General features: G+C 42.8%; 1 protein-coding gene across 1 annotated transcript in view; it reads left to right on the top strand.

The window, feature by feature from the left end:
* The first annotated feature begins 240 nt into the window (after window positions 1-240).
* The window catches only part of ASXL3 (ASXL transcriptional regulator 3), a 192,495-nt gene continuing 167,150 nt past the window's right edge, over window positions 241-25,585 (top strand). The window contains exon 1 of the mRNA XM_077492629.1: window positions 241-475. Within this exon, the coding sequence (XP_077348755.1) occupies window positions 422-475 (54 nt within the window). The 5' untranslated portion in view covers window positions 241-421. The remainder of the gene's footprint in view (window positions 476-25,585) is intronic.

Genomic DNA, 25,585 nt, shown 5'->3' on the forward strand with positions numbered 1-25,585 from the left:
TCTCCTTCAGGGGTTCCTAGTGTTGTGTGGTGGCGGAGGAGAGGAAGGAGCGAGTGTCCGGCTGGATCCGGCCAAGGACTGGGAAGGGGGGTGGGGGGGAGGAGATGCGCGCAGGGAAACCCCGGCCCCGCTCACTGGAATTCCAGGCGCTGCTTGACCACGGGGATCTCGCGAGATTTGCCCGCCTCTGCCTCCGCTGCCGCTTCTCTCCTCGCGAGATCACCGGGTCGCCATTCGTAGTGACGTCAGTGTGTATTGTTGTGAGGGGGAACGGGAGCATCCCAGAGCTGTCAGCTGAGTAGTGTCGCTGCCTCCTGAGCCAGAGCCGCGGCGGCCCTTCTGCTCTTCTTGTCACGCCGAGCCATTGTCTGCTGTGCCCGTGGATTCCCCACGTCACCAGAACCATCAATGAGATGCCAACATGAAAGACAAGAGGAAGAAGAAGGACCGCACCTGGGCCGAGGCTGCCCGCCTGGTAGGTCCTCTCCTTCCCGTCCTCCTCTCTGTAGCCGGATATGGGCTTTGTTATCATAGAGGGTGAGGGGTGCACTGCCAGGAGCCTGACCCCTCCATACACTTCTATCACCATACTGACCACTCTGTACACCCCTATCACTATACTGACCACCCCATACACCATTATCACTATACTGACCACTCTATACATCCATATCACTGTACTGACCCCTCCATACAGTTCTATCACCATACTGACCACTCTGTACACCCCTATCACTATACCGACCACCCCATACACCATTATCACTATACTGACCACTCTATACATCCCTATCACTGTACTGACCCTTCCATACACTTCTATCACCATACTGACCACTCTGTACACCCCTATCACTATACCGACCACCCCATACACCATTATCACTATACTGACCACTCTATACATCCCTATCACTGTACTGACCCCTCCATACACTTCTATCACTATACTGACCACTCTGTACACCCTTATCACTGTACTGACCCCTCCATACACCTCTATCACCATGTTGACCATTCTGTACACCCCTATCACTATACTGACCACCCCATACACCATTATCACTATACTGACCACTCTATACATCCCTATCACTGTACTGACCCCTCCATACACTTCTATCACTATACTGACCACTCTGTACACCCTTATCACTGTACTGACCCCTCCATACACTTCTATCACTATACTGACCATTCTGTACACATCTATCACTATACTGACCACTCTATACATCCCTATCACTGTACTGACCCCACCCATACACTTCTATCACCATACTGACCACTCTATACACCCTTATCACTATACTGACCACTCTATACATCCCTATATCTGTACTGACCGCTCTATACATTCCTATCACCATACTGACCGCTCTATACATTCCTATCACCAGACTGACCCTGCTATACATTCCTATCACCAGACTGACCCTGCTATACATTCCTATCACCAGACTGACCCTGCTATACATTCCTATCACCAGACTGACCCTGCTATACATTCCTATCACCAGACTGACCCTGCTATACATTCCTATCACCAGGCTGACCCTGCTATACATTCCTATCACCAGACTGACCCTGCTATACATTCCAATCTCCAGGCTGACCCTGCTATACATTCCTATCACCACACTGACCCCCTCCTTACACTTCTCTCGTCAGCATGACTGACCCCTCTATACATTCCTCTCATCACACTGACTAACCTCTCTATACACTCCTATTATCAGAATGACTGACCCCTCTTTACGCTGCTCTCGTCAGCATGACTGACTCCTCTATACACTCCCCTCGTCACACTGACTGACCCCTCTATACACTTTTATTATCAGAATGACTGACCCCTCTATACACTCCTATTATCAGAATGACTGACCTCTCTATGCAGTTTTATTATCAGAATGACTGACCTCTCTATGCACTTCTCTCATCACACTCACTGACCCCTCTGTGCACGCCTCTCCTCACACTGACTGACCCCTCTGTGCACGCCTCTCCTCACACTGACTGACCCCTCTGTGCACGCCTCTCCTCACACTGACTGACCCCTCTGTGCACGCCTCTCCTCACACTGACTGACCCCTCTGTGCACGCCTCTCCTCACACTGACTGACCCCTCTGTGCACGCCTCTCCTCACACTGACTGACCCCTCTGTGCACGCCTCTCCTCACACTGACTGACCCCTCTGTGCACGCCTCTCCTCACACTGACTGACCCCTCTGTGCACGCCTCTCCTCACACTGACTGACCCCTCTGTGCACGCCTCTCCTCACACTGACTGACCCCTCTGTGCACTCCTCTCCTCACACTCACTGACCCCTCTGTGCACGCCTCTCCTCACACTCACTGACCCCTCTGTGCACGCCTCTCCTCACACTCACTGACCCCTCTGTGCACGCCTCTCCTCACACTCACTGACCCCTCTGAGCACTCCTCTCCTCACACTCACTGACCCCTCTGAGCACTCCTCTCCTCACACTCACTGACCCCTCTGAGCACTCCTCTCCTCACACTCACTGACCCCTCTGTGCACTCCTCTCCTCACACTCACTGACCCCTCTGTGCACTCCTCTCCTCACACTCACTGACCCCTCTGTGCACTCCTCTCCTCACATTCACTGACCACTCTGTGCACTCCTCTCCTCACACTGACTGACCCCTCTGTGCACTCCTCTCCTCACACTGACTGACCCCTCTGTGCACGCCTCTCCTCACACTGACTGACCCCTCTGTGCACGCCTCTCCTCACACTGACTGACCCCTCTGTGCACGCCTCTCCTCACACTGACTGACCCCTCTGTGCACGCCTCTCCTCACACTGACTGACCCCTCTGTGCACGCCTCTCCTCACACTGACTGACCCCTCTGTGCACGCCTCTCCTCACACTGACTGACCCCTCTGTGCACGCCTCTCCTCACACTGACTGACCCCTCTGTGCACGCCTCTCCTCACACTGACTGACCCCTCTGTGCACGCCTCTCCTCACACTGACTGACCCCTCTGTGCACGCCTCTCCTCACACTGACTGACCCCTCTGTGCACGCCTCTCCTCACACTGACTGACCCCTCTGTGCACGCCTCTCCTCACACTGACTGACCCCTCTGTGCACGCCTCTCCTCACACTGACTGACCCCTCTGTGCACGCCTCTCCTCACACTGACTGACCCCTCTGTGCACGCCTCTCCTCACACTGACTGACCCCTCTGTGCACGCCTCTCCTCACACTGACTGACCCCTCTGTGCACTCCTCTCCTCACACTGACTGACCCCTCTGTGCACTCCTCTCCTCACACTCACTGACCCCCTCTGTGCACTCCTCTCCTCACACTCACTGACCCCCTCTGTGCACTCCTCTCCTCACACTCACTGACCCCCTCTGTGCACTCCTCTCCTCACACTCACTGACCCCCTCTGTGCACTCCTCTCCTCACACTCACTGACCCCCTCTGTGCACTCCTCTCCTCACACTCACTGACCCCCTCTGTGCACTCCTCTCCTCACACTCACTGACCCCCTCTGTGCACTCCTCTCCTCACACTCACTGACCCCCTCTGTGCACTCCTCTCCTCACACTCACTGACCCCCTCTGTGCACTCCTCTCCTCACACTCACTGACCCCCTCTGTGCACTCCTCTCCTCACACTCACTGACCCCCTCTGTGCACTCCTCTCCTCACACTCACTGACCCCCTCTGTGCACTCCTCTCCTCACACTCACTGACCCCCTCTGTGCACTCCTCTCCTCACACTCACTGACCCCCTCTGTGCACTCCTCTCCTCACACTCACTGACCCCCTCTGTGCACTCCTCTCCTCACACTCACTGACCCCCTCTGTGCACTCCTCTCACCACACTGACTGCCATTGATGACCACACATAGGCTACAATGACACAGTGCCTACCATACACCACCGCTGTACAAACTGCACTCCATGTATGTATATCCTCTCTCCCTTCATGTACAGGGTTATTCGAAAAGATTGAGCAAATTTCACCTTTTTATTTCAGAAACTTTAAGGGGTAGAAGCACATTCTGCACATCACTGGATAGAGGAAAGTTCAAAGTTCCAAAAAAAAAAGTTCAAAGCCCGCCCAGAAGTTCCATTCAGTCACACACAGCCCTGTATCATGTTCTTAAAAACTGTCTGCATGTGGAGCTGTACAAGTTGCAGGCATTGCATCCAGGCCGACCATAACAGAAGGTTTGAATTTTGCACTTTCATTCCGCTGGATGCGGAAGAGGATAATTTTTCTAAACAACTAATGGGATGAGTCAATATTTCATCTCTCTGGTAAGGTTAATTGCTACAATGTTAGAATTTGTGGCAGTGAAAATCCTTGCATAGTCATAGAACAGGAAAAAACTCACAGAAGCTGAACGTGCTTTCAGCCATTTCTGTAAGCAAAAGTTTACAGACCATTCTTTTTTGCAGAGCGATCTGAGATAGGAATTTCATATCTGGACAATCTACAAAACTGGTTGTTTCCCCAACTTCAAGAAGATTTGAATGACTTCATTTGGCGCCTTGCCTCACTTCCACCTGGAGGTTTGGCGTCATGTGACCCGCATCATTCCAGGATGAGGGATTGGAAGAGGCGGATAACAAGATCTTACTCGTTGTCTGTGGCCTTTCAGGTCACCAGACTTTCTCCCCTGCGATGTTTATATGTGAGGGTACATAAAAGAAAGGGTGTCTGTCCCATCTATGCCCGCTTCTCTTCCAGATCTTAGACATCAAATTGGTGAAGCTGTGAATTCAATAGCTAGAGACCAGTTGATTCATGTTTGGCAAGAAATGGTCTACTGTTTAGATGCATTTCATGTAACACATGGAGCTCATGTTGAGTGCATACAACCTCAAGGACCATAAAACTCAGAACTTTCCTCTATCCAGTGGTGTATGGAATGTGCTTCTATCACTCATAGCTTGTATGAAATAAAAAGTTGAAATCTGCTCCATCTTTTTGAATAATATCTTCTACAACCTGCACTCCCTTCATATGTATATCATCTATAGCCTGCTCTCCATGCATCTATACCAGTGATGGTGAACCTTGGCACCCTAAATGTTTTTGAACTACATTTCCCATGATGCTCAACAACACTGCAGAGTGCATGAGCATCATGGGAAATGTAGTTCCAAAACACCTGGAGTGCCAAGGTTCACCATCACTGATCTATACCATCTACAGCCTGCACTACATTCGTATATATACTCTACAACCTGTACTCCATTCATATACATGGGCATCTCATCAAATTAGAAAATCATCAAAAAGTTAACTTAATTCATAAAGTGAAATGCATATATTTGTATATACAGTAGATGCGTTACACACAGAGGGATATATTTCAAGCATTTCTTCCTTTTTAATTGTGATGATTATGGCTTACAACTAGTGAAAATCCAAAATTCATTATCTCAGAAAATTTGAATATTACATAAAACCAAAAAAAATGAATTTTTAATAAAGAAATGTTGGCTTACTGAAAAGAATGGCCATGTACAGTACATTATGCGCTCAATACTTAGTCAGGGCTCCTTTTGCATGGAGGCGATCAGCCTGTGGCACTGCTGAGGTGTTATGGTAGCCCAGGTTGCTTTGATAGCGGCTTTCAGCTTGTCTGCATTGTTGGGTCTGGTGTCTCTCATCTTCCTCTTGATGCCCCACAGATTTTCTTTGGGGTTTAGGTCAGGTGAGTTTGCTGGCCAATCAAGCACATTGATACCATGATCATTAAACCAGGTATTGGCAGTGTGGGCAGGTGCCGAGTCCTGCTGGAAAATGAAATCAACATCTCCATAAAGCTGGTCAGCAGAGGAAAGCATGAAATTCTCTAGAATTTCTTGGTAGAGGACTGCGCTGACTTGGACTTGACAAAACACACCAGCAAATTACATGGCTCCCCAAATCATCACTGACTGTGGAAACTTCACACTGGTCTTCATGCAACTTGGATTCTGTACCTTTCCACTCTTCCTCCAGACTCTGGGACCTTGATTTCCAAATGAAATGCAACATTTTCCACAGTCCGTTTATGAAAGTAGCATTTTGTTGCGCAGGGTCGTAATGGGGGCACCCAAGTAGGCACCCTCCTGAGCTGCTGATCTGCGTGTCCATTCTCACACAGAGCCATGGCTCAGCCTCACCCTCTATTTCTCCTCATTGGCTCACTGGCTGCTATTTCTCAGCCAATGATGAGGGAGAGACCCAGCTCCCATGCACAGTGCTAGAGAAGGATATGGCTCAGGTAGGTGTTGTGGGGCTGCTGCAAAGAGAAGAAATTTTTTCCTTCATGCATAGAATACATGAAGATAAAATACCTCAAGCCTTTAGAATCACTTTAAGGCAGAGTGAAGCCCTAATTTAAAGCAAATTCATACTAGAATGGACAGCTGTCAGAGGGCTTTACCTCTTTGGCAGCTATCCATTCCCAACTGTGGTAGGAGGTGCTGTACAGTGCCATGTGGTTCTGTACAGTGTGCTGCGATAACATGCAATGTGTTACATTGTGAATGGGACACACAGAAAACAATTGTTTTTGCAGTGACGTATTTTACTATGCAATATGTGAATTCACCTTAAAATTGCAGATCCCCCATCCCTTCAAGTGACATTGACAAGGATTGCAATATGCACAGAGTCAGCCCATATGCATTGTCTCTACGAACACCAGCTGTCTACAAATGCATCGGTGACAGCCAGGTTAAAGTGATACTAAAGTCTCTTTTTTATTTATTTATTTTTTCCTATAAAAATAACAAACATGTTATATAGGGCTAAAACAACTAATCAATTTATCGATTATGAAAATAGCAATCGATTCATTTCATAATTGATAAATCGGCCAGTAACATAAAGGGGTTAAAAAAAACTAAAATGATCCCTTTATAGTACAAAAAGAGCAAATAGTCACTACTGTAAATATTACTTTCACAGTTCTACAGTAGAAAAATAACCCCTTACAGTTGTGATTATCTGTGTTTTTTTTTTTTTTGTTTTTTTTTTTTTTGTACTATAAAGGGATCATTTTAGTTTAACCCCATTATGTTACTAAACATCTTAGACCTGGTTCTCAGCTATGTGTTTTTTGGTGCTTTTTGCAGAAACGCACTACAGTTCATTTACATGGTTTCCTATGGGACACGTTCACATCTGTGCTTTTTTCAGCCACTGTGTATTTGGGAAGAAGGGTCAGGGACTTTTTAATTTTTTTTTTTTTTACTGCAAAACAGTGATTTTTTTTTTTTTTGATTTTTTTTTTTTGTTCAATATACTTCAATGGAGAAGCTGCAGAAAAGCATGTAATGTGTTTTTGCAGCAATTTGTCTGTTTTTTTTAATCTGCCCAACAACAAATTGGCCAAAAAAAAAGCAAAAACGCAAAGTGCAGCAAAATCACGTGCACAAAAATCAAAATGCACAGCTAAAAGCACTGCAGAAACAGATCAAAAGCAAACTGCATAGGTGTGTACCGAGCCTCTTAAGCTGGCCACACGGATCAATTTTCAGCTGAAAAATATTTATGCATTCGCTGAATGAAAGAATGTTTGAAATTTTCACTTGTTTTCAACATTCTGTTTTTTAAAATGAATGTAATTTCTGAACGAAAACCACATACATTGTCGGAAAATTCCTTTTGATGAAGACATTTTCTATTTCCGAATTTTCCTATCACTGTAGTTGAAAATGAACGTCGATTTGACCCCACTAACTATTAGAAAATCAAACAAACATTCTTAAAATTACACTGAAGACATTGTTTTTTAAATAAAATAAAAAAAATTGATCTTTAAGTCTGATAATATTTACCAGATTCACCCTTTAATAGTATATACAGTATATAACTCCTCTAATAGTATATATCTCTTCTGTCTGTTATTCTCAGAGTGGATTAGATATTTTGCTCCCTAACCATATAGCTGATTATTTATATTTACCACTGCATAGAGATATTTAAGAATAAAATTGATTTAAAAAAAAAAAAAAACTTTGCATATTAACTAAATTATGCACCACACTTTTTTTTTAAGGTTATTAACCGGTTAATCAAAACAATCAGCCAACTAATCGATTCTGAAAATAATCGTTAGTTGCAGCCAAAATGTTATACTTCTCTGCTCTGTTGCAGTGGATTTGCAGAGGGCAGCCTAGATCCTCCTCTTCTCGGGTCCCTCCTCTGTGATTCTGGCCCCTTCTCTTCTGTTGAGTGCCCCCACAACAATGGGGGCTCCCGAGCCGCAGCTCCCTGTGTCCGTTCAGACACAGAGCCACGACCCGGTCCATTTTCTCTCATTGGCTGACCAACTTTCACAGCAGCGGGAGCCAATAGCGCCGTGCTGCTGTCTCAGCCCATGAGGAGGGGAGTCCCGAGCAGCTGAGACACTCCTACAACATCGCTGGATCTAGATGGGCTCAGGTAATTATTTGGGGGGGGGGGTGGCTGCTGCACACAGAAGGTTTTTCATGTTAATGCATAGAATGTAGTAAGATTAAAAAAAAAAAAACTTCTGCCCTTACAATCACATTAATGATTGTGCTATTATCCTGGTTTACTAAAGGAGAATGAAGGTTGTAGCTGTGCCCCTGGACATTCTGTAGGTTATAGGCTCCTGCCTAGCTTGCCCTATAGATCATCTGATTGCGGGGTGTGATAGGTGTACGTTCAGTAACAATAAATTTTTTTACCAATACCTTATGCTAGCAACTTACATCATCTATGACTAGTGTTTGATCATATTTTTCCATATGCACATTCCCATGCATTATCTCCCACCAGTGTACAGCCAGCACTCATATTTCTAGATTGTTTTCTATAAAGACATAATGATACCCACATGCATCATTTGGGACCAGTGTACAGCCAGTACTTTGTTTAAACATTCATTTTTCTGTATGTATATAATTACATTTTCATGCATCATGTATGGCCAGGTAGTGCATTATTCATACATTTATTGTTTACCCACATTACACTGATATTGAAACCAATCGGCTTCCAGGATTTATGTCAAAGCTTAATTGAGCAAGGTGAAATCAAAAGCTGATTGGTTTCTATGTAGAGCTGCACCACACTTTTCACTCTCCAGTTTTAGTAAATCTCCCCCATTGCATCATGTATGGTTAGCTAATACACCACACAGTTATTGTGCACATACATTGAACTCACTTTTATTGTGTAGGCCATTACTTATTCATATATTTCATTTTATTTACACAGTTATTACAAATATCCTATATGACCAGTACACGGCACACAAGTGACTTATTTTATACACATATTGTGTTATCGGTCATCAGTTATTTTCAAATCCTATTGTCTCATGTACCATGTGTACTCTCATTAACACACATACATGTATAGGGGCAGAGTTTGCATCCTCTTAGTTGAATGCATGACTCTGCATTCATTTTCTGTATTATGTGCCCACTTGCATAATTTAAGTTGCTACATAAATATTTAATCTGCCATGACAATATAAACAAAGCCTAGTTCCCATTAACTAAGTTCTGGGATAGCCGGCTTTTGTTTTCACTACCTTGCATTTGGTGTGTGTGTGTATATAAATAGAACATTTATTGGCTATTACTATACTTTTATATCATATTTGTGCAGTTGTTTGTGTTGAATTATATTCCAATATTCCCATACATATCATTCTGTATGGAAATATACAACATGTGCAATCTAATCATGATGATGATTACACACAAAACACTAAACAATATCACATTTGTGAAATTTCTTACGTTTAAGATATATGACAGTTTTCAGGAAGTCAGTTTTCAGATTTAAAAAATGCTTCATCTTTTCTGCCAGGGAGGATCCCTTATGCCCCGTACACACGTTCCGATTATTGGACCACAAAAGTCGCTTTCGGACAGATCGTTCGATAATCTGATCGTTAGTACGCAGCTTTCGACAGCCGATCACGACAGTCCGTCCAACCAAATCCGAAGGGACAAACAGGAAAACTTTGCTTGGATGACAGCCCATCGTACGACAATCGTGTAGCCAGTACAGTATGCGTCCGATAAAAGTCATTCGACAAACGCCACGCATGATCGGAAACATGAAAATAAACCAGAAGGACACACAGGTCACACGTATTTGACATTTAAAATACGTAGCTACGCACAACGGAAGATTTTTCCAGAATCGTACGACAAAAATCTTACACACATTTTGCACTGTTGTATTCGATCTTAGTTGTATACAACAAAATGTGACCGATCTGTCTTACAATAATCGGAACGTGTGTACGGGGCATTAGAACAGTGATTGCATCATATCCTCTTCTCCCTCTCTAACTGTAATTGGCCTACATTTCCCATGAATCCTTGGGATGGGAGTGAATGTGGGAGGTACACTAGGCTTGTACGTGTAAATGTGAACTCGCCCACTTCAACATAAGTCACACCCCTCATTCTGCAGCCAGCAAGCCATATATAACACACGGTATGATAAGTTACAGCCTTATAAATGCAAAGCATTTTAATCTAAATGCAAACCAGTGCAACGTGTCGGGACCACCACCAGAGCTGAATGTCGGGGACCAGCAGTGTAGAGTGGGGATTATTATTAGAAATCACTTGTATGACACAGCAGGGGCAGTGAATGGGCAGATTGGTGGCAGGGAGGAGGAGGAGGGAGGGGAGAGAAGGACACCTCCTCCATGTCTGCTTACTCCATGCTAGGACTACAACGGGGCGTGTCAGACCGCTGGCTGAGCTTAGGAGAGGGCTAGAAGTCAGCGGTCTTACAAACTGGATGTCAGCAGGCAATAATGTTTTTTTCAGCAAGTTCAGCAGCCTATTACAGAGGAACTACAGAGCTCAGAAGAACATGGGTGGCAAAGTTGGTGAAGGTAGATTGGCAACAAGAATGTGTAAAGAAAAAAAAAAATTGTCGAGTTCTGCTTTAAAAACCAGGGTCAGTCTGGCATCCTTAAAACCCTCAGTTTTCTGGGCGTTTGCTCTTTTCCTCCCTATCCATTTCTCCCGATCCTAATTTTTTGGTTGGTGAAATCGAGCTTCAGGCTCTGAGTGGACTTGGATGTGACTTGTTTCTCTGCAAAGTCGGACCCACTGTTGCATGTAAAACATTCAGGTGTGGCCCTCAAAGTTGGATCAAAGTAGCGTTTGAACTACTCTGAAGTTGTTGCGACTTTAATGGGCAGGTTACAATGTGACCCCATCATTTTAATACCCCATACTGCTTTACAGAAAACATTGAATGGCTTATTAGGGCCTATGGCAGTGATGGCAAACCTTGGCACTCCAGATGTTTTGGAACTACATTTCCCATGATGCTCTGGTACCTTGCATTGTAGTGGAGCATCATGGGAAATGTAGTTCCAAAACATCTGGGGTGCCAAGGTTCGCCATCACTGGCCTATGGTAACAGAATATTCCCTTAGCATAATTTAAAGAGTCTTAAACTGTAGGTTTTAGATGTTGTCCCATCCCAACAAACAAAAAGAAAAAAAAATGTTGTTAGGGTAACATTAAGATGAGATCAATTCATATTTCAGTGAACAAAAATCATCATTCATGATGGTAACATTTTCACAGGTTTGCATTTATTATAATTTGGAAGGACATTGAGTTGGATTACACAGCTGTTCAATGCTCACACAATAAAAGCAAATGTCATCGCGAGCATCCAACATATTTGTTGGGAAACAGGTGTATAGGCACTGCAAACTTTCTACAATATTTGTTGAGACACGAGAATTCATTGTTTTTTGTGATTAATTTTATTAATCAATGTATGTTTTTTAGTTTGCAATGATCACTTGCTACAAGGAGATACAGAACAGAGGTGATCAGCTCTGTCCTATCTTGTGATGACAGCCACACTTGAAATGCCAATGATGTCATAAATGTTGTCATGTAATTTCTGCTTTAATACAAAGCAGAAGTATTGAGGTGTTTTTTTTTTTTTTTTTTTTTTATATTAGTATTCTTTTATGGAATACCGTGTTGCAGGAACTCCAGTCTAGGAGGTAATTATTTCAACTCCTGGACATAGTGCTGAATTTCTGCTGTAATTGACAGCCAGCAGTTCCAGCTCTAAAGCCCATTGGAAGGCCCAGAACTCATTGTTCAGCTGTCTGGAGCACAACAGGCTACTTTTTGAGGAGCGGAGGACTTTTTAAGGCCCATAGGCCACGTTAGGCACCAAAGATAGAGGCACATCTAATGTCAGTTTTATCTCGGGGAAAAAGTAGCAGTTGGCCAAATTCTAGTAGTCCAACTGTTCTTGATAACAATCAGCTGTGAGTATACATTGATACGGATAGTCATAATAGTTATCACAATTAGACACCTAATCTACTGATCATCTAATGGCCCGTACACATTATCCGAAAATCGGACGAAAAATACTGCTTTTAACGCGTTAGTACAATAACCGGATCGTTAGTACACCGTTTTCGAGAGCCAATCACGACAGTTCATCCGATATTATTCGATCAGACGAGCACAAAAATTTTCCTCGTACGATACCAGAGCGTACAATTTTCGTTTAGTCGGTACAGTTGTCGTCTGAAAATACACTACAATACATGACATCACTTCCGATGTCAGCAGTGACATGTCTGCTGACTTTATCCAATTCTGTCCGTGATATCCAGATGGATAGAAACCTATTTTCTATCTGTCTGGAGGATGCGATCAGATGAAAACGGACAGGTGATCCATTCTCATCCGATCTCCCATAGAGGAGAGCAGGGCTCACAGTGAGTGGAGACGGACCTGTCATCTGTCTGCTCAGTGGGGATCAGTGCCTTGATCCGTCGCTGAGCAAGCGGATTCCGTGTAACAGACAAGCCCGGGTGAAGGGACCCTTAGGAAAAAATCCCCTGCAGGTCACCCGAATAATCAGCAATCCTGTATGTGCTGTTTGTTTTTTTTAGATACCAAGATAAACTATTTAATGTGGACCTTTTCCGTTAGAAATTACTATTAACTCTTTGTTAAGCTGAGTACACACAAATGGTCGGTTCAGCACGAAACTGGCTGAATTTCAGCCCGTGTGTATAGCTGTCTGTTCTACAGAAAAGGTCTTACGACCAGCCTCTGTTGAACTGGCATTCGTCCAGAATCTGATCAGCACTGGCAGCCAACTGACTGCGAGTGCTGATAAGTGTTCTGGCGGGGGCAGTCTCCCTGTCGAGAGACACAGGCACAGCTGGGGAAATCCATTTACCAAACATTGCTTGTGTGAGTACAGCGATATCTCAGTTTTTTTTTTTAATTATTATTTTTTTTTTCATTCAGCCCACTTGGGTTAAAGTAGTTGAAAACCCTTTACTACCACTTTTACCTACAGGTAAGCCTATAATAAGGCTTACCTGTAGGTACCGTAAATATCTCCTAAACTTGCACCATTTAGGAGATATTTACTATATCCGCCTATCCGTACTGAAGAAACATCTCACTCGTGCCGCTTCTTCAGTAGCTGTGCCATGACTGGCGGCACCTGGAGCCAAGTGAGGGAAAGATGGCCCCCACTGGTCTCTATAGCATTGGATGGCAGAAGCGACGTCCCAGTGTTCTTAAAGGGAACATTTTTTTTATTTGACATTTCAATTTTATTTTTTTCTTGCATCTAAATTGTAAATATGAGATCTGAGGTCTTTGACCCCAGATATCATATGTAAGAGGTCCTGTCATGCTTTTTTTTTCTATTACTAGGGATGTTTACATTCCTTGTAATAGGAATAAAAGTGACACCATTTTATTTATTTATTTATTTTTTAACCACTTGCCTACTGGCCACTTTAACCCCCTTCCTGCCCAGACCAATTTTCAGCTTTCAGCGCTGTCGCTTTTTGAATGGCAATTGTGTAGTCATGCTACAGGTTACCCAAATGAAAATGTTATGATTGTTTTCGCACAGATAGAGCTTTCTTTTGGTGGTATTTAATTACTGCTGGGCTTTATTTAGCAAAAAATAAAAAACAGAAAAGTGTCAAATTTCGAGAGAGAAAAAACAAAACCGCGTTCATAGTTTGTTATAAAATTTTGAAAATGGGTAATTTTTCTCCTTCACTGATGTGCGCTGATGAGACTGCACTGGTAGGTGACACTGGTAGGCAAATAAAATGCAGTCATGGCTTTCTGTGTGAGGGACCGATGTCCCTCTGACAGAAGCCAGCGATCGGCTTTTTTTCGTCTCATGCTGACAGCGTGAGCAAAAAAAAACCTACTGATTACCGAGCTTCTGTTTACATCATGTGATCAGCCATCATTGGCTGATAGCTGATCACGTGGTAAGGGGCTGGGATGGACCCCTTACTCAGATCTGTGATCAGCCGAGTCTCATAGACTCGGTGATCACAAGGCGAGCCACACGCGAACCTAGACAGCGCTTGCTAGGGAGGATGTCCAAGGCCCGCTCTGTAGCAGTCTTTCAGCTATAGTGCGGATGGCAAGTAGTTAAAAGAACAGTGTAAAAATAAAAGGTAAAATGAGAAAAAAAAACTTTTATTTTTTAATCGCACCTGTTCCGCCAAGTTCGCGTGCAGGAACGAATGCATACGCGAGTAGCGTCCGTATGTGAAAACTGTGTTCAAACCACACATGTGAGGTATTGCCACAATTGGTAGAGTGAGAGCAATAATTCTAGCCCTGGACCTCCTCTGTAACTCAAAACATGCTACCTGTAGAATTTTTTAAACATTGCCTATGGAAATTTTTAGGAGTAAAGGTTTGTCGCCATTCCACGAGCGGGTACAATTTTGAAGCGTGACATGTTGGGTATCAGTTTACTCGGTGTAACATAATCTTTCGCAATATGAAAAAAATTGGGCTAACTTTACTGTTGTCTTATTTTTTTTAGTTAAAAAAAAAAGTTCTTTTTTTTTTAAAGTGCGCTTGTAAGACTGCTGTGCAAATACGGTGTGACAGGAAGTATTGCAATGAATGGAATTTCTGATGTCAAGCGACTTGGGGTGACTTGAGGTCTGACAATCGGATCCCAAGTCACGGTAGTGTGAACCTGCACTCAGGGTTAGAGCTCTCATGGTTACACTCTCTCTGTGTAATCTCATGACTGAGCTATCTGCCTGCTTGGTCTTGCTCTGTGTTAATTTATAAATAAAAACTACTGTTGCTTTTATTTATGAATTACTTTGTGTAAAAAATAAAAAAAATCTTTATTATGAACTGACGTTGACATATATGTAGAAGCAGAAGGCATGTAGACAATGATAAGACATCATAATGCGTTTTAATCAAAATGCCAACTTTGCCATCAAAAAGTCATCTTTGTACACAGGGTTTGTGGGTAGCACATAGAGTCTCTCTGCCTTGCTTCTGGGACCCCTCTCTAATTGCATCGCTTTTGGTCATGTCGGTCAAATGATAACAATGTAAACAACATGCCATGAATGGCTTTCCATTTATGAACTGTTTGCTTTGGCTACTTTCACACTGAGCTTTGCAGGCATTTTAATGCTAAAAATAGCGCCTGAAAAACGCCTCTCATGCCTCCCCAGTGTGAAAGCCCGAGTGATTTCACACTGGGGCGGTGCGCTTGCAGGACGAGAAAAAAAGGTCCTGAAAGCCGCATGCCCCCCCCCCCTTTTTTTTTTTTTTTAATTATTTTTTTGTGAGTGGGAAAGCCTGCTGACAGCTAATGATCATCAGTTGTTAAGGACGCGGTCCCCGGCTTCCTGGCCCACATCTTAGCAACCAGCTTAATGTGGTAAATTGCCGCATTAATTCAGTATTTAAGTTATTTTACCACATACGATTAGCCGTTATTTAAAGTGATTGTAAAGTTTTTTTTTTTTTTTTCCCTCGAGTGCCCCCACGGAGAGCCGCATTCCATGGGGGCACGTGTGTGGGTGCGCTCCGGAGTCCTGATGCTGTGCCCATTGATACAGACAGCAGGACACGGCCATGCCCCTTGCTCCCATGTCACTGGCCAATGGCTCCATCTGCTATCAAGCTATCCAATGAGGACCCAAGACAGCAGCTGGCACTGCTGTGCTTTTCCCCATCGCTAGAACAATCGGGTTCAGGTAAGAAAAAGGGGGGGGGGGGGTTCTGCAATACAAAAGGTATGGTATGAGTCAGCTTGCATTGCAATAGATTCAGTGAGTCAGTGAAACGGGGAGAAGGTGTGGGTGAAAAAGCCCATGCAGACGTGATGGGCAGCTCTCTCCCTTTTTTGAGCTGGAAACACTTTCACACTGGGGCACTTGGCTGGCAGGGTGTCACAAAAAGTCCTGCAAGCAGCTTCTTTGCAGCGCTATAGGAGCGGCGAAATCAATGGGCAGCGCCGCCGTGCCACTGGCAAACCGCCGCTGCAGAGGCGTTCTGCAGGCGGTTAAAACCACCCCGCTAACGGCCAAATAGCGCAGCTAAAACAACGGTAAATCTGCACTAAAAATATCGCTGCTTTACTGCCCGGGCCCCGGCAGTGTGAAAGCACTCTTAGTGAATCTACCCCATTGTTCTCATGACGCTTATATGGGCTTTGATAATTTTTTTTTTATCAGCCTGTAAAAGCACCTGTAGGGACTTGGCCTCTCATAAGGTCTCATGCTACTTATACTGGCTTTGATCGTGTGTTTTTTTTTTTTTTTCATCAGCCTGTTAAAGCACCGCTGTGTAAGCCTGTGTGTCCATGGACCCATAGGCATTTATAGACGTAGTAGAAGAGGGGTGTTTACAAGCAGAAAAAAAAAAAAACATTAAAGCGGAGGTCCACCCTAAAATGGACCTCCGCTCATCTGATCCCTCCCCCCCTCCGGCGCCACAATCGGCACCTTTCAGGGGGGAGGGGGGTGCAGTTACCTGGATAATCCAGGTAACTGCACCCACTTCCGGGCTAGCTGTCTGCGGAACGAGCGTAGGTTACGCCCCCGTTCCGCAATGCCCCGCCCCCTTCAGCAAGTGCCCCGCTGCCTGCTGGGAAACACACAGCTCCCAGAGGCAGCGGGGACCGTCCGGATTGCGCCGCGCGGCTCACGCATGCGCAGTAGGGAACCGGGAAATGAAGCCGAAAGGCTCCATTTCCTGATTCCCATACCCAAGATGGCGGCGGGACCCGGCAGCCGAGCGAGCGATCGGCTTCGGGTGCCGACATCGCGGGCGCGCTGGACAGGTAAGTGTCACTATTTAAAAGTCAGCAGCTGCAGTATTTGTAGCTGCTGGCTTTTAAAAAAAAAAAAAAAAACGCGGAGTCCCGGTGGACTCCCGCTTTAAGGCCTCATGCACACTGGACGTTATAAAAATGGCAGTAGCATTAACTGTAGAATGAGTTTTGCAGTAATGTTTTTTTTTTAGTGTGGTTTATTTTTATTTTTATTTCTATTTTTTTTTCAAGCAAAACTACACTCCCACGAAAGCTTATGGCTCAAAAATGGTGATAAACTCCAAATAGCCAAGTTTATAAGCTTTTATCAGAGTTAGAGCGTTACTTTATTACAGCTGAAAAACTCCTCTTAAAACCCACTAGTTTTGTGGGGTTTTTTCCAGCCAGAAAACAACCATACCAAAAACTGCTGAAAACAGCCTATGTGTGCATGGATACATAGGATAACATGCTGGGGAGTTTACTGGCTGTAGAAAAAAACATCTGAAGCCAAAAACAGCAGCTGTAAAAACGTCCAGTGTGCATGAAGCCTAAGCCCTGGTTCACATTGGAGCGATTTGGCATGCGATTTGAAATGTCAAATCGGCGGCAAGTGCCGGGAATGGCAGCGTCCGAATCTGTTCGATGCCGCACAGAAAGATTCCCAAAAGTGGTTTCTGTACTGCTTTTGGTGATTTTTTTTTTCCATTTAATTTCCACATATCAGTCCTTTTCAGAGATATTCTATGTGGGTTGCAGCACAGGTGTCTCTGAACTCGCCCCCAAAGTCGGGACTGACGTGTGGGAATGAAATCATCTAAACATGATGTATAAAGGAGTATACAGATTAATGCATTTCAGTGGTCAAAATAAATATTCTGGCCTATAGAATGCATTTACACTCGGATGCTGTACATGCCTAAATGCGTGTGCAATATACAGTGCCTTGCGAAAGTATTCGGCCCCCTTGAACTTTTCAACCTTTTGCCACATTTCAGGCTTCAAACATAAAGATATAACATTTTAATTTTTTGCGAAGAATCACCAACAAGTGGGACACAATTGTGAAGTGGAATGAAATCTATTGGATATTTTAAACTTTTTTTTAGCAAATAAAAAACTGAAAAGTGGTGCGTGCAAAATTATTCGGCCCCTTTACTTTCAGTGCAGCAAACTCACTCCAGAAGTTAAGCGAGGATCTCTGAATGATCCAATGTTGTCCTAAATGACTGATGGTGATAAATAGAATCCACCTGTGTGTAATCAAGTCTCTGTATAAATGCACCTGCTCTGTGATAGTCTCAGGGTTCTGTTGAAAGCGCAGAGAGCATCATGAAGACCAAGGAACACACCAGGCAGGTCCGTAATACTGTTGTGGAGAAGTTTAAAGCCGGATTTGGATACAAAAAGATTTCCCAAGCTTTAAACATCCCAAGGAGCACTGTGCAAGTGATCATTTTGAAATGGAAGGAGTATCAGACCACTGCAAATCTACCAAGTCCTGGCCGTCCCTCTAAACTTTCAGCTCAGACAAGGAGAAGACTGATTATAGATGCAGCCAAGAGGCCCATGATCACTCTGGATGAACTTCAGAGAACTACAGCTGAGGTGGGAGAGTCTGTCCATAGGACAACAATCAGTCGTACACTGCACAAATCTGGCCTTTATGGAAGAGTGGCAAGAAGAAAGCCATTTCTCAAAGATATCCATAAAAAGTCTTGTCTAAAGTTTGCCACAAGCCACCTGGGAGACACACCAAACATGTGGAAGAAGGTGCTCTGGTCAGATGAAACCAAAATCTAACTTTTTGCCCACAATGCAAAACGATATGTTTGGCGTAAAAGCAACACAGCTCATCACCCTCAACACACCATCCCCACTGTCAAACATGGTGGTGGCAGCATCATGGTTTGGGCCTGCTTTTCTTCAGCAGGGACAGGGAAGATGGTTAAAATTGAGGGGAAGATGGATGCAGCCAAATACAGGACCATTCTGGATGAAAACCTGTTGGAGTCTGCAAAAGACCTGAAACTGGGACGGAGATTTATTTTCCAACAAGACAATGATCCCAAACATACAGCAAAATCTACAAAGGAATGGTTCACAAATAAACGTATCCAGGTGTTAGAATGGCCAAGTCAAAGTCCAGACCTGAATCCAATCGAGAATCTGTGGAAAGAGCTGAAAACTGCTGTTCACAAACGCTCTCCATCCAACCTCACTGAGCTCGAGCTGTTTTGTAAGGAAGAATGGGCAAGAATTTCAGTCTCTCGATGTGCAAAACTGATAGAGACATACCCCAAGCAACTTGCAGCTGTAATCGCAGCAAAAGGTGGCTCTACAAAGTATTAACGCAAGGGGACCGAATAATTTTGCACGCCCCACTTTTCATTTTTTTATTAGTTAAAGTTTAAATTATCCAATAGATTTCGTTCCACTTCACAATTGTGTCCGACTTGTTGGTGATTCTTCACAAAAAAATAAAAATTTTATATCTTTATGTTTGAAGCCTGAAATGTGGCAAAAAGTTGAAAAGTTCAAGGGGGCCGAATACTTTGGCAAGGCACTGTATGGCTTTTTATGCATTATTTTCATGCCAGGAGTTCTGACATTTAGAGGGGCTTTTACAAATGCCCCATGTGCATGAGGCCTAAAACATATTTTCAGAAACCAGATTTCTGTCCACCTTATTTTCAGCTGTGAGTTGACTAACAAGAAATAGAGCACAGGATATTCATAAAGGAATTATATACCAACATGTGAGAAGTGTATACTGGTAATTTGCCTCAACAACCAGGAGATCAGCCAAGGGTTTGGCAGTAAAGACCCATATCTGGGTCCAGTCTACCACTGTAATAGGCTTTGTTTATGGCTTTCCTCAGAGGGCTGAGGCTGGGGAAGGCCAGGAAATCAGAACAATTTCAGGTGTTTGGAGGTACGGTATATATATATACGCCTGACTTAGCTGACTTATATTAAGCTCAGGTGCAGGTAATGAGGTAAGTCGGGTACAAAGGGGACCTGCTAGGAGCACACAATGTGGTGTGTATACTACACTATTCATGCAGGCTTGAATTGTGCAATGAAAGGAAGATTCACAAAAAAGAATTCTAGTGGAATATGTATATATTGTTTATGGAATGGGCTCACTAATTTCTGATTGATAAATTGAACATCACCGTCAGGTGGTGTTCGATATCACATGCTTGAGGTGATACTGGTCACTGGGTGAAATATATTATTTAGATTAATTGCTGCACTGTCTTAATATACTGCTAATATACTTAATATATACCACTTTAACATAACACTAACTAGACGATTCTGACTAAAATAAGAATCTCAACTTTTTTGCTTAGAATAAAGAAAACAGGGGATCTGTTAAAGCAGGGCTTGACAAATTTGCTTGGAATCTAGGAGCCAGCTAAAAAAGTTAGGAGCCAGGTCGGTAACGGCAATCCGGACCTGTCCCTGGCCTGACATGGAGACGAGTGAGGGGAAGATAGAGCGGGCCCCCCCACCTGTCTCCAAGTCATTGCCCATAGCTCTTAGAGGGACATTTTTATTTATTTTTATTTTTTTCAAATGACAATTTTTAAAAAAAAAATTTAAATTGCATTTTAGTGTAAATATGAGATGTGAGGTCTCTCTGACCCCCAGATCTCATATTTAAAAGGACCTGTCATGCTTTTTTCTATTACAAGGGATTTTTACATTCCTTGTAATAGGAAGAAAAGTGACATTTTTTTTTTTTTTAAAGAACTGTGAAAAAATAAAAAGTTAAAATAAGAAAAAATATTTTTTTTTAAATGCGCCCTGTCCCGCCAAGCTTGCGTGTAGAAGCTAACGCATACGTGAGTAGCGCCCGCATAGGAAAGCGTTGTTCAAACCACACGTGAGGTATCGCTGCGTTCGGTAGAGCGAGAGCAATAATTCTAGCCCTAGACCTCCTCTGTAACCCAAAACGTGCAACCTGTAGAATTTTTTAAACGTCGCGTATGGAGATTTTAAAGGATAAAAGTTTGTCGCCATTCCATGAGCGGACGCAATTTTGAAGCGTGACATGTTGGGTATCAATTTACTCGGCATAACATTATTTTTCACAATATAAAAAAAATTGGGCTAACTTTACTGTTGTCTTATTTTTTTTTAATTAAATAAATATTTTTTCCCCAAAAATGCGCTTGTAAGTCCGCTGCACAAATACGGTGTGACAGACAGTATTGCAACGACCACCATTTTATTCTCTAGGTTGTTAGAACTCCTAAACATTATATATATTTTTTATTCTAAGTAAAGGTGAGGAGATGGGCGGGCAGTGAAAGCTCCATTAACATTGCTGGCTGTCATACCAACAGCCACCACTAGATGGCGCCAGATTACAGAAGGAAACATAGGACCGCAGAAGGCCTCAAAGCCGCGGCCTCAATTACCGGCTGGCGGCGGCGTGGCCAGACACGATCACGCCGTGGGGGGGGAGAAAACAGGATACCCCCCGCTGTGCTGCCCCAGGTCGCTAATTCTAGTCGCAAATGCGACCTGGCACCCGGGGTTTGTCGAGCCCTGTGTTAAAGGGGGCAATACACTGTATTAAGAACTGGGGTATGTAAACTTTTTATCAGGGTCATTTGGGCAGTTTCTGTTGTCATTATGATTTTGAAAGAGTTAACACAGTTGATTGATAATAAATGGCTTCAGCCAAACGCTAACCATGAGTGAAAGAAAAAACGTGTTATCATTCATATTCTCTGAAAAATGGCCAAGAAATCATAAAATCTGCCAGGGTGTGTAAACTTATGAGCACAACTGTATATCTAAAGTGCATGTTATTAGACATTTGGACAAACTCATGTAAGAATACATTATTTCAAATGGTACACATTGTGATGGCCTTATGTTTAAAGTGGATGTAAACCTGATTTTTTTTTTTTTTTGGTCATCATAATGTAGAGTATAAGATTTCCTATCATTTGAGCCCAGTCTTGCCACAAAGAGTTATTCCATCTCTGAGCAATCATCTTTTATTGTTCAGGGATTTAAATCTTGACAAACAGAGAAAAACTTTGTCAAATCCTCCCCCTTGCTGTGAGTGACAGGTGATTTATATATCTCGTGCACTAGCCTAACAGACATGCATTATTTTTTTTAATTCCCTCCCCCACGCCTTTCTTCTGCTGCTCTGCCAGGATTGGATGTTCCCCACCTCAGCATGATTTGGCATGCTGAAGTCATGTGGTTACTTTCCTGTCTTTTCACTGGATGTTAGAGATCATAGCAGAAGTTCAGTGTAAGAAATACACAGGAGAAATGCATATTAAGGGCAGTGTAGAGGTGGGCGGGGAGTCTACTGACATCACGACTCCACCCACCGAGCTCCAGACAATAGACCCGCCCACAGAATATGCAGTTTTTCGGGTCTCATAGCAGACAGAGGTGAAACATTTGACTGACAGGTAAAGATACATGCAGGAGGCATGTATATCCTTCTAGATAACCCCTATGGCAGTAGTTTAGAAAGGATGACATTGGGTTTACATCCACTTTAATAAAACCCTACATTTGTAAAAAATAATGCATTTAAGTAGTTTAGTGTACAGTATATAGAAAAGGGGTTAAAGCAGATAAAATGGAACTGATATTTAATAAAAAAATAAATATATAGATTGCTGAGATGAATATTTTGAAGAACTAACTAATATAATATCAAATATTGAAAATGGGTAACTGTTTTTTGGTACAGAAGCAGAATTGGAAGTGCTATGGCTCTAGAAGCAGAAACCACTATTAAACAACTGAAAAAGGATAACACTTCAGGGTAATATACTATAGGTTCAGAATTAGTAAAAACAACTTCCTTAATTCACATGTATTTTTTAAGGAAGTGTATATATGAACCAATGATTAAGCTACAGGGGGCAAAAATACATCCAGCCCATTTTGACAATTGACGAAACATATCGGGCCTGGTCCAGATAATGTATGGCTTTGTTAACTCTCTGTCCTGTTTTGGCAATGCAGCTTTTTAAAGTAATTTGATTTGTCTTAAACAAACATAATTGCAATCTCTACTGAATACAGTGTGTTTAAATAGGAAAAATGTCCCGCAGTAAAATTTTATCTTGAATATCTTTTATGCTGTAGGTGAAGAAATCTATACCTGACGACAAACTTGAAAATTGTTATTAAAAGGAAATGCACAACTCTGCTCCAATGCTGCCAGATTTTCGACTAGGGATCGAACTTGAGCTTTCCACCCATTACATTATACAGCAGTGACAAGGAGGTCAGCAGGTGGAACCTGTGAGGGCCGCGGTCCCTTCCTAGTTTGAATGTAATAAAATTAGGTCCTCCATGAAAGCTTGGAGAACAGCCCACTTAAAACGATGCCACAGGGAAGTTTCTAGTCTTAGCGAGATTAGTAAAGGACATTTTCAAAAATGTATTAATACATATCAGTTCCTTTAGTCTGTAATGGTGGCATCAAAATAGCTGCAATTATTTTACAGTATATCTGTACAAGGAGCAGTAACATCAGTGTCTCTCCTACTCTTATGGAGGTAAATTGACAGCATAGTACCAGCTGGTGGACCATATTTTTCTTTACTATTTCTAAACCATTTTGTCTGGCCCACAATCTTTTTTACATGACTGCCAGTACAATGTATCTTGGCCACACATTACCGTTGCACCGATACTGATTTTAATGGTATAAGTGTCGATACTAAGGATTAACACGTGTAAAATACTTTTACTCGTGTAAATGCTCTGATACTAAAACGTATACTTTTAAGTCCACAGATTGTAACTGCCACCTTTAACCACTTGCTTAGAGGGCACTTAAACCCCCCTCCTATCCAGACCAATTTTCAGCTTTCAGCGCTGTCGCACTTTGAATGACAATTGCGCGGTCATACAACACTGTACCCAAATGAAATTTTTATATTCCCCCCCCCCCCCCCAAATAGAGCTTTCTTTTGGTGGCATTTGATAACCTGCGCAATTTTTTTTTTTTAAACACCGAATAAAAAAAATAAAACAATTTATTTTGTTTTTAAAATGTTATTAACGGGTAATTTTTGTCCATTATTGATGGGCACTGATCAGTTACTGATAGGCAGCACTTCTAGGTGGCATTGATAGGTGGCACTTTTGGGCATCAATAGGTGGCACTTTTGGGCACTGTTACTGTTTTATAAATGAGGCATAATTGCCTCTTCCTTTTCGGGACCGATGTCCCTTTAAGATAAGCCGGTGATCGGCTTTTTTTTTTCTCCTCCGCTTTTCTCCTCCGCTGTCAGCGTGAGGAGAATAAAAAAATGTTCACGAGCTTTTGTTTACATCATGTGATCATCAGCTGACAGCTGATCACATGGTAAGGGGCCGGGACCGGATCAGTGATCACCCCAGTCTCCGGGAGCGTGCACAGTGGAGGCCATCACTAAATGCAATGCGGCTAAGATCAGCACAGTAAGGATGCGTTGAGCTTTACAGATTGCACGGTTTCCTTTTTATTTACTTTGTTTTTCTTTATTTATTTAAAAAAAAAAAAATCTTGAAATATCACACTGAATCAGTTCAATTGCTGAATATGTAGTGCAAGGCAGTGGGTTGCCTCACACTGTGCTTCACTGAAAAAAAGACTGTATTCAGTACTTTTTTTTTTTTTTTTCCTAACGCATCATGCCTACCACACCATTGGTTTGAACCTAGCACATAGGGGACAAGGCATTTTGCTTAGTCCATGCAGAGGGACTGTGTTGGTGTAGCCACCCAATGCAGTCCCACCGCATCAAGTGTGAGGTAGCTTTATCTGTAACTGCCATTAACTGGCACCTATACTGCCACTAACACTGCCACTTAATAAACTAGGTCAAGTACTAAACTATTTAATCCTTTTTTTTTTTTTTTATTACATATTTTTTTAATTTTTTTTATTTCTCTTCCAGAAAGGAGGAATATATACAATGTATCTTTTCCTTCTCCCTAGCAGGAATTCTGTTTTTCTCCTATTCACATGAGACAACACAGGGAAGGGCTGTAGAATGATTGATCACTTTGACAGCCAATCGGAGGTACAGCAATCATGTGATTGGGATTCAGTTCGCCCGGGTCCATCTTTGTTAGAAGACTAAAGCCCCATACACACTCTGATTTTTGGCTGATTTTTGTCTTCAGATTTACCAGTTACTTATTGCTATTTTTTTTTTTTTTTTTTTTTACCATATGTAGAATACATATCGGCCTAAACTGAGGAACATTTTTTTTTTTTTTTAAACTTGGCATATTTATTATAGCAAAAAGTAAAAAATATATATATATTTTTTCAAAATATTTCTTTCTTTATTTTTTGTTTATAGCACAAAAAAATAAAAAACACAGAGGTGATCAAATACCACCAAAAGAAAGCTCTATTTGTGGGGAAACAAAAATTATAAAAATGTAATTTGGGTAGTGTTAGGTAGCCCGACTTTTCCTTGTGG

Source organism: Lithobates pipiens, unplaced genomic scaffold (genome assembly GCF_037356315.1).
Source record: "Lithobates pipiens isolate NorthernLeopardFrog02 unplaced genomic scaffold, aLitPip1_a1.2 Scaffold_19, whole genome shotgun sequence".
In the NCBI taxonomy this organism is placed as follows: Eukaryota; Metazoa; Chordata; class Amphibia; order Anura; family Ranidae; genus Lithobates; species Lithobates pipiens.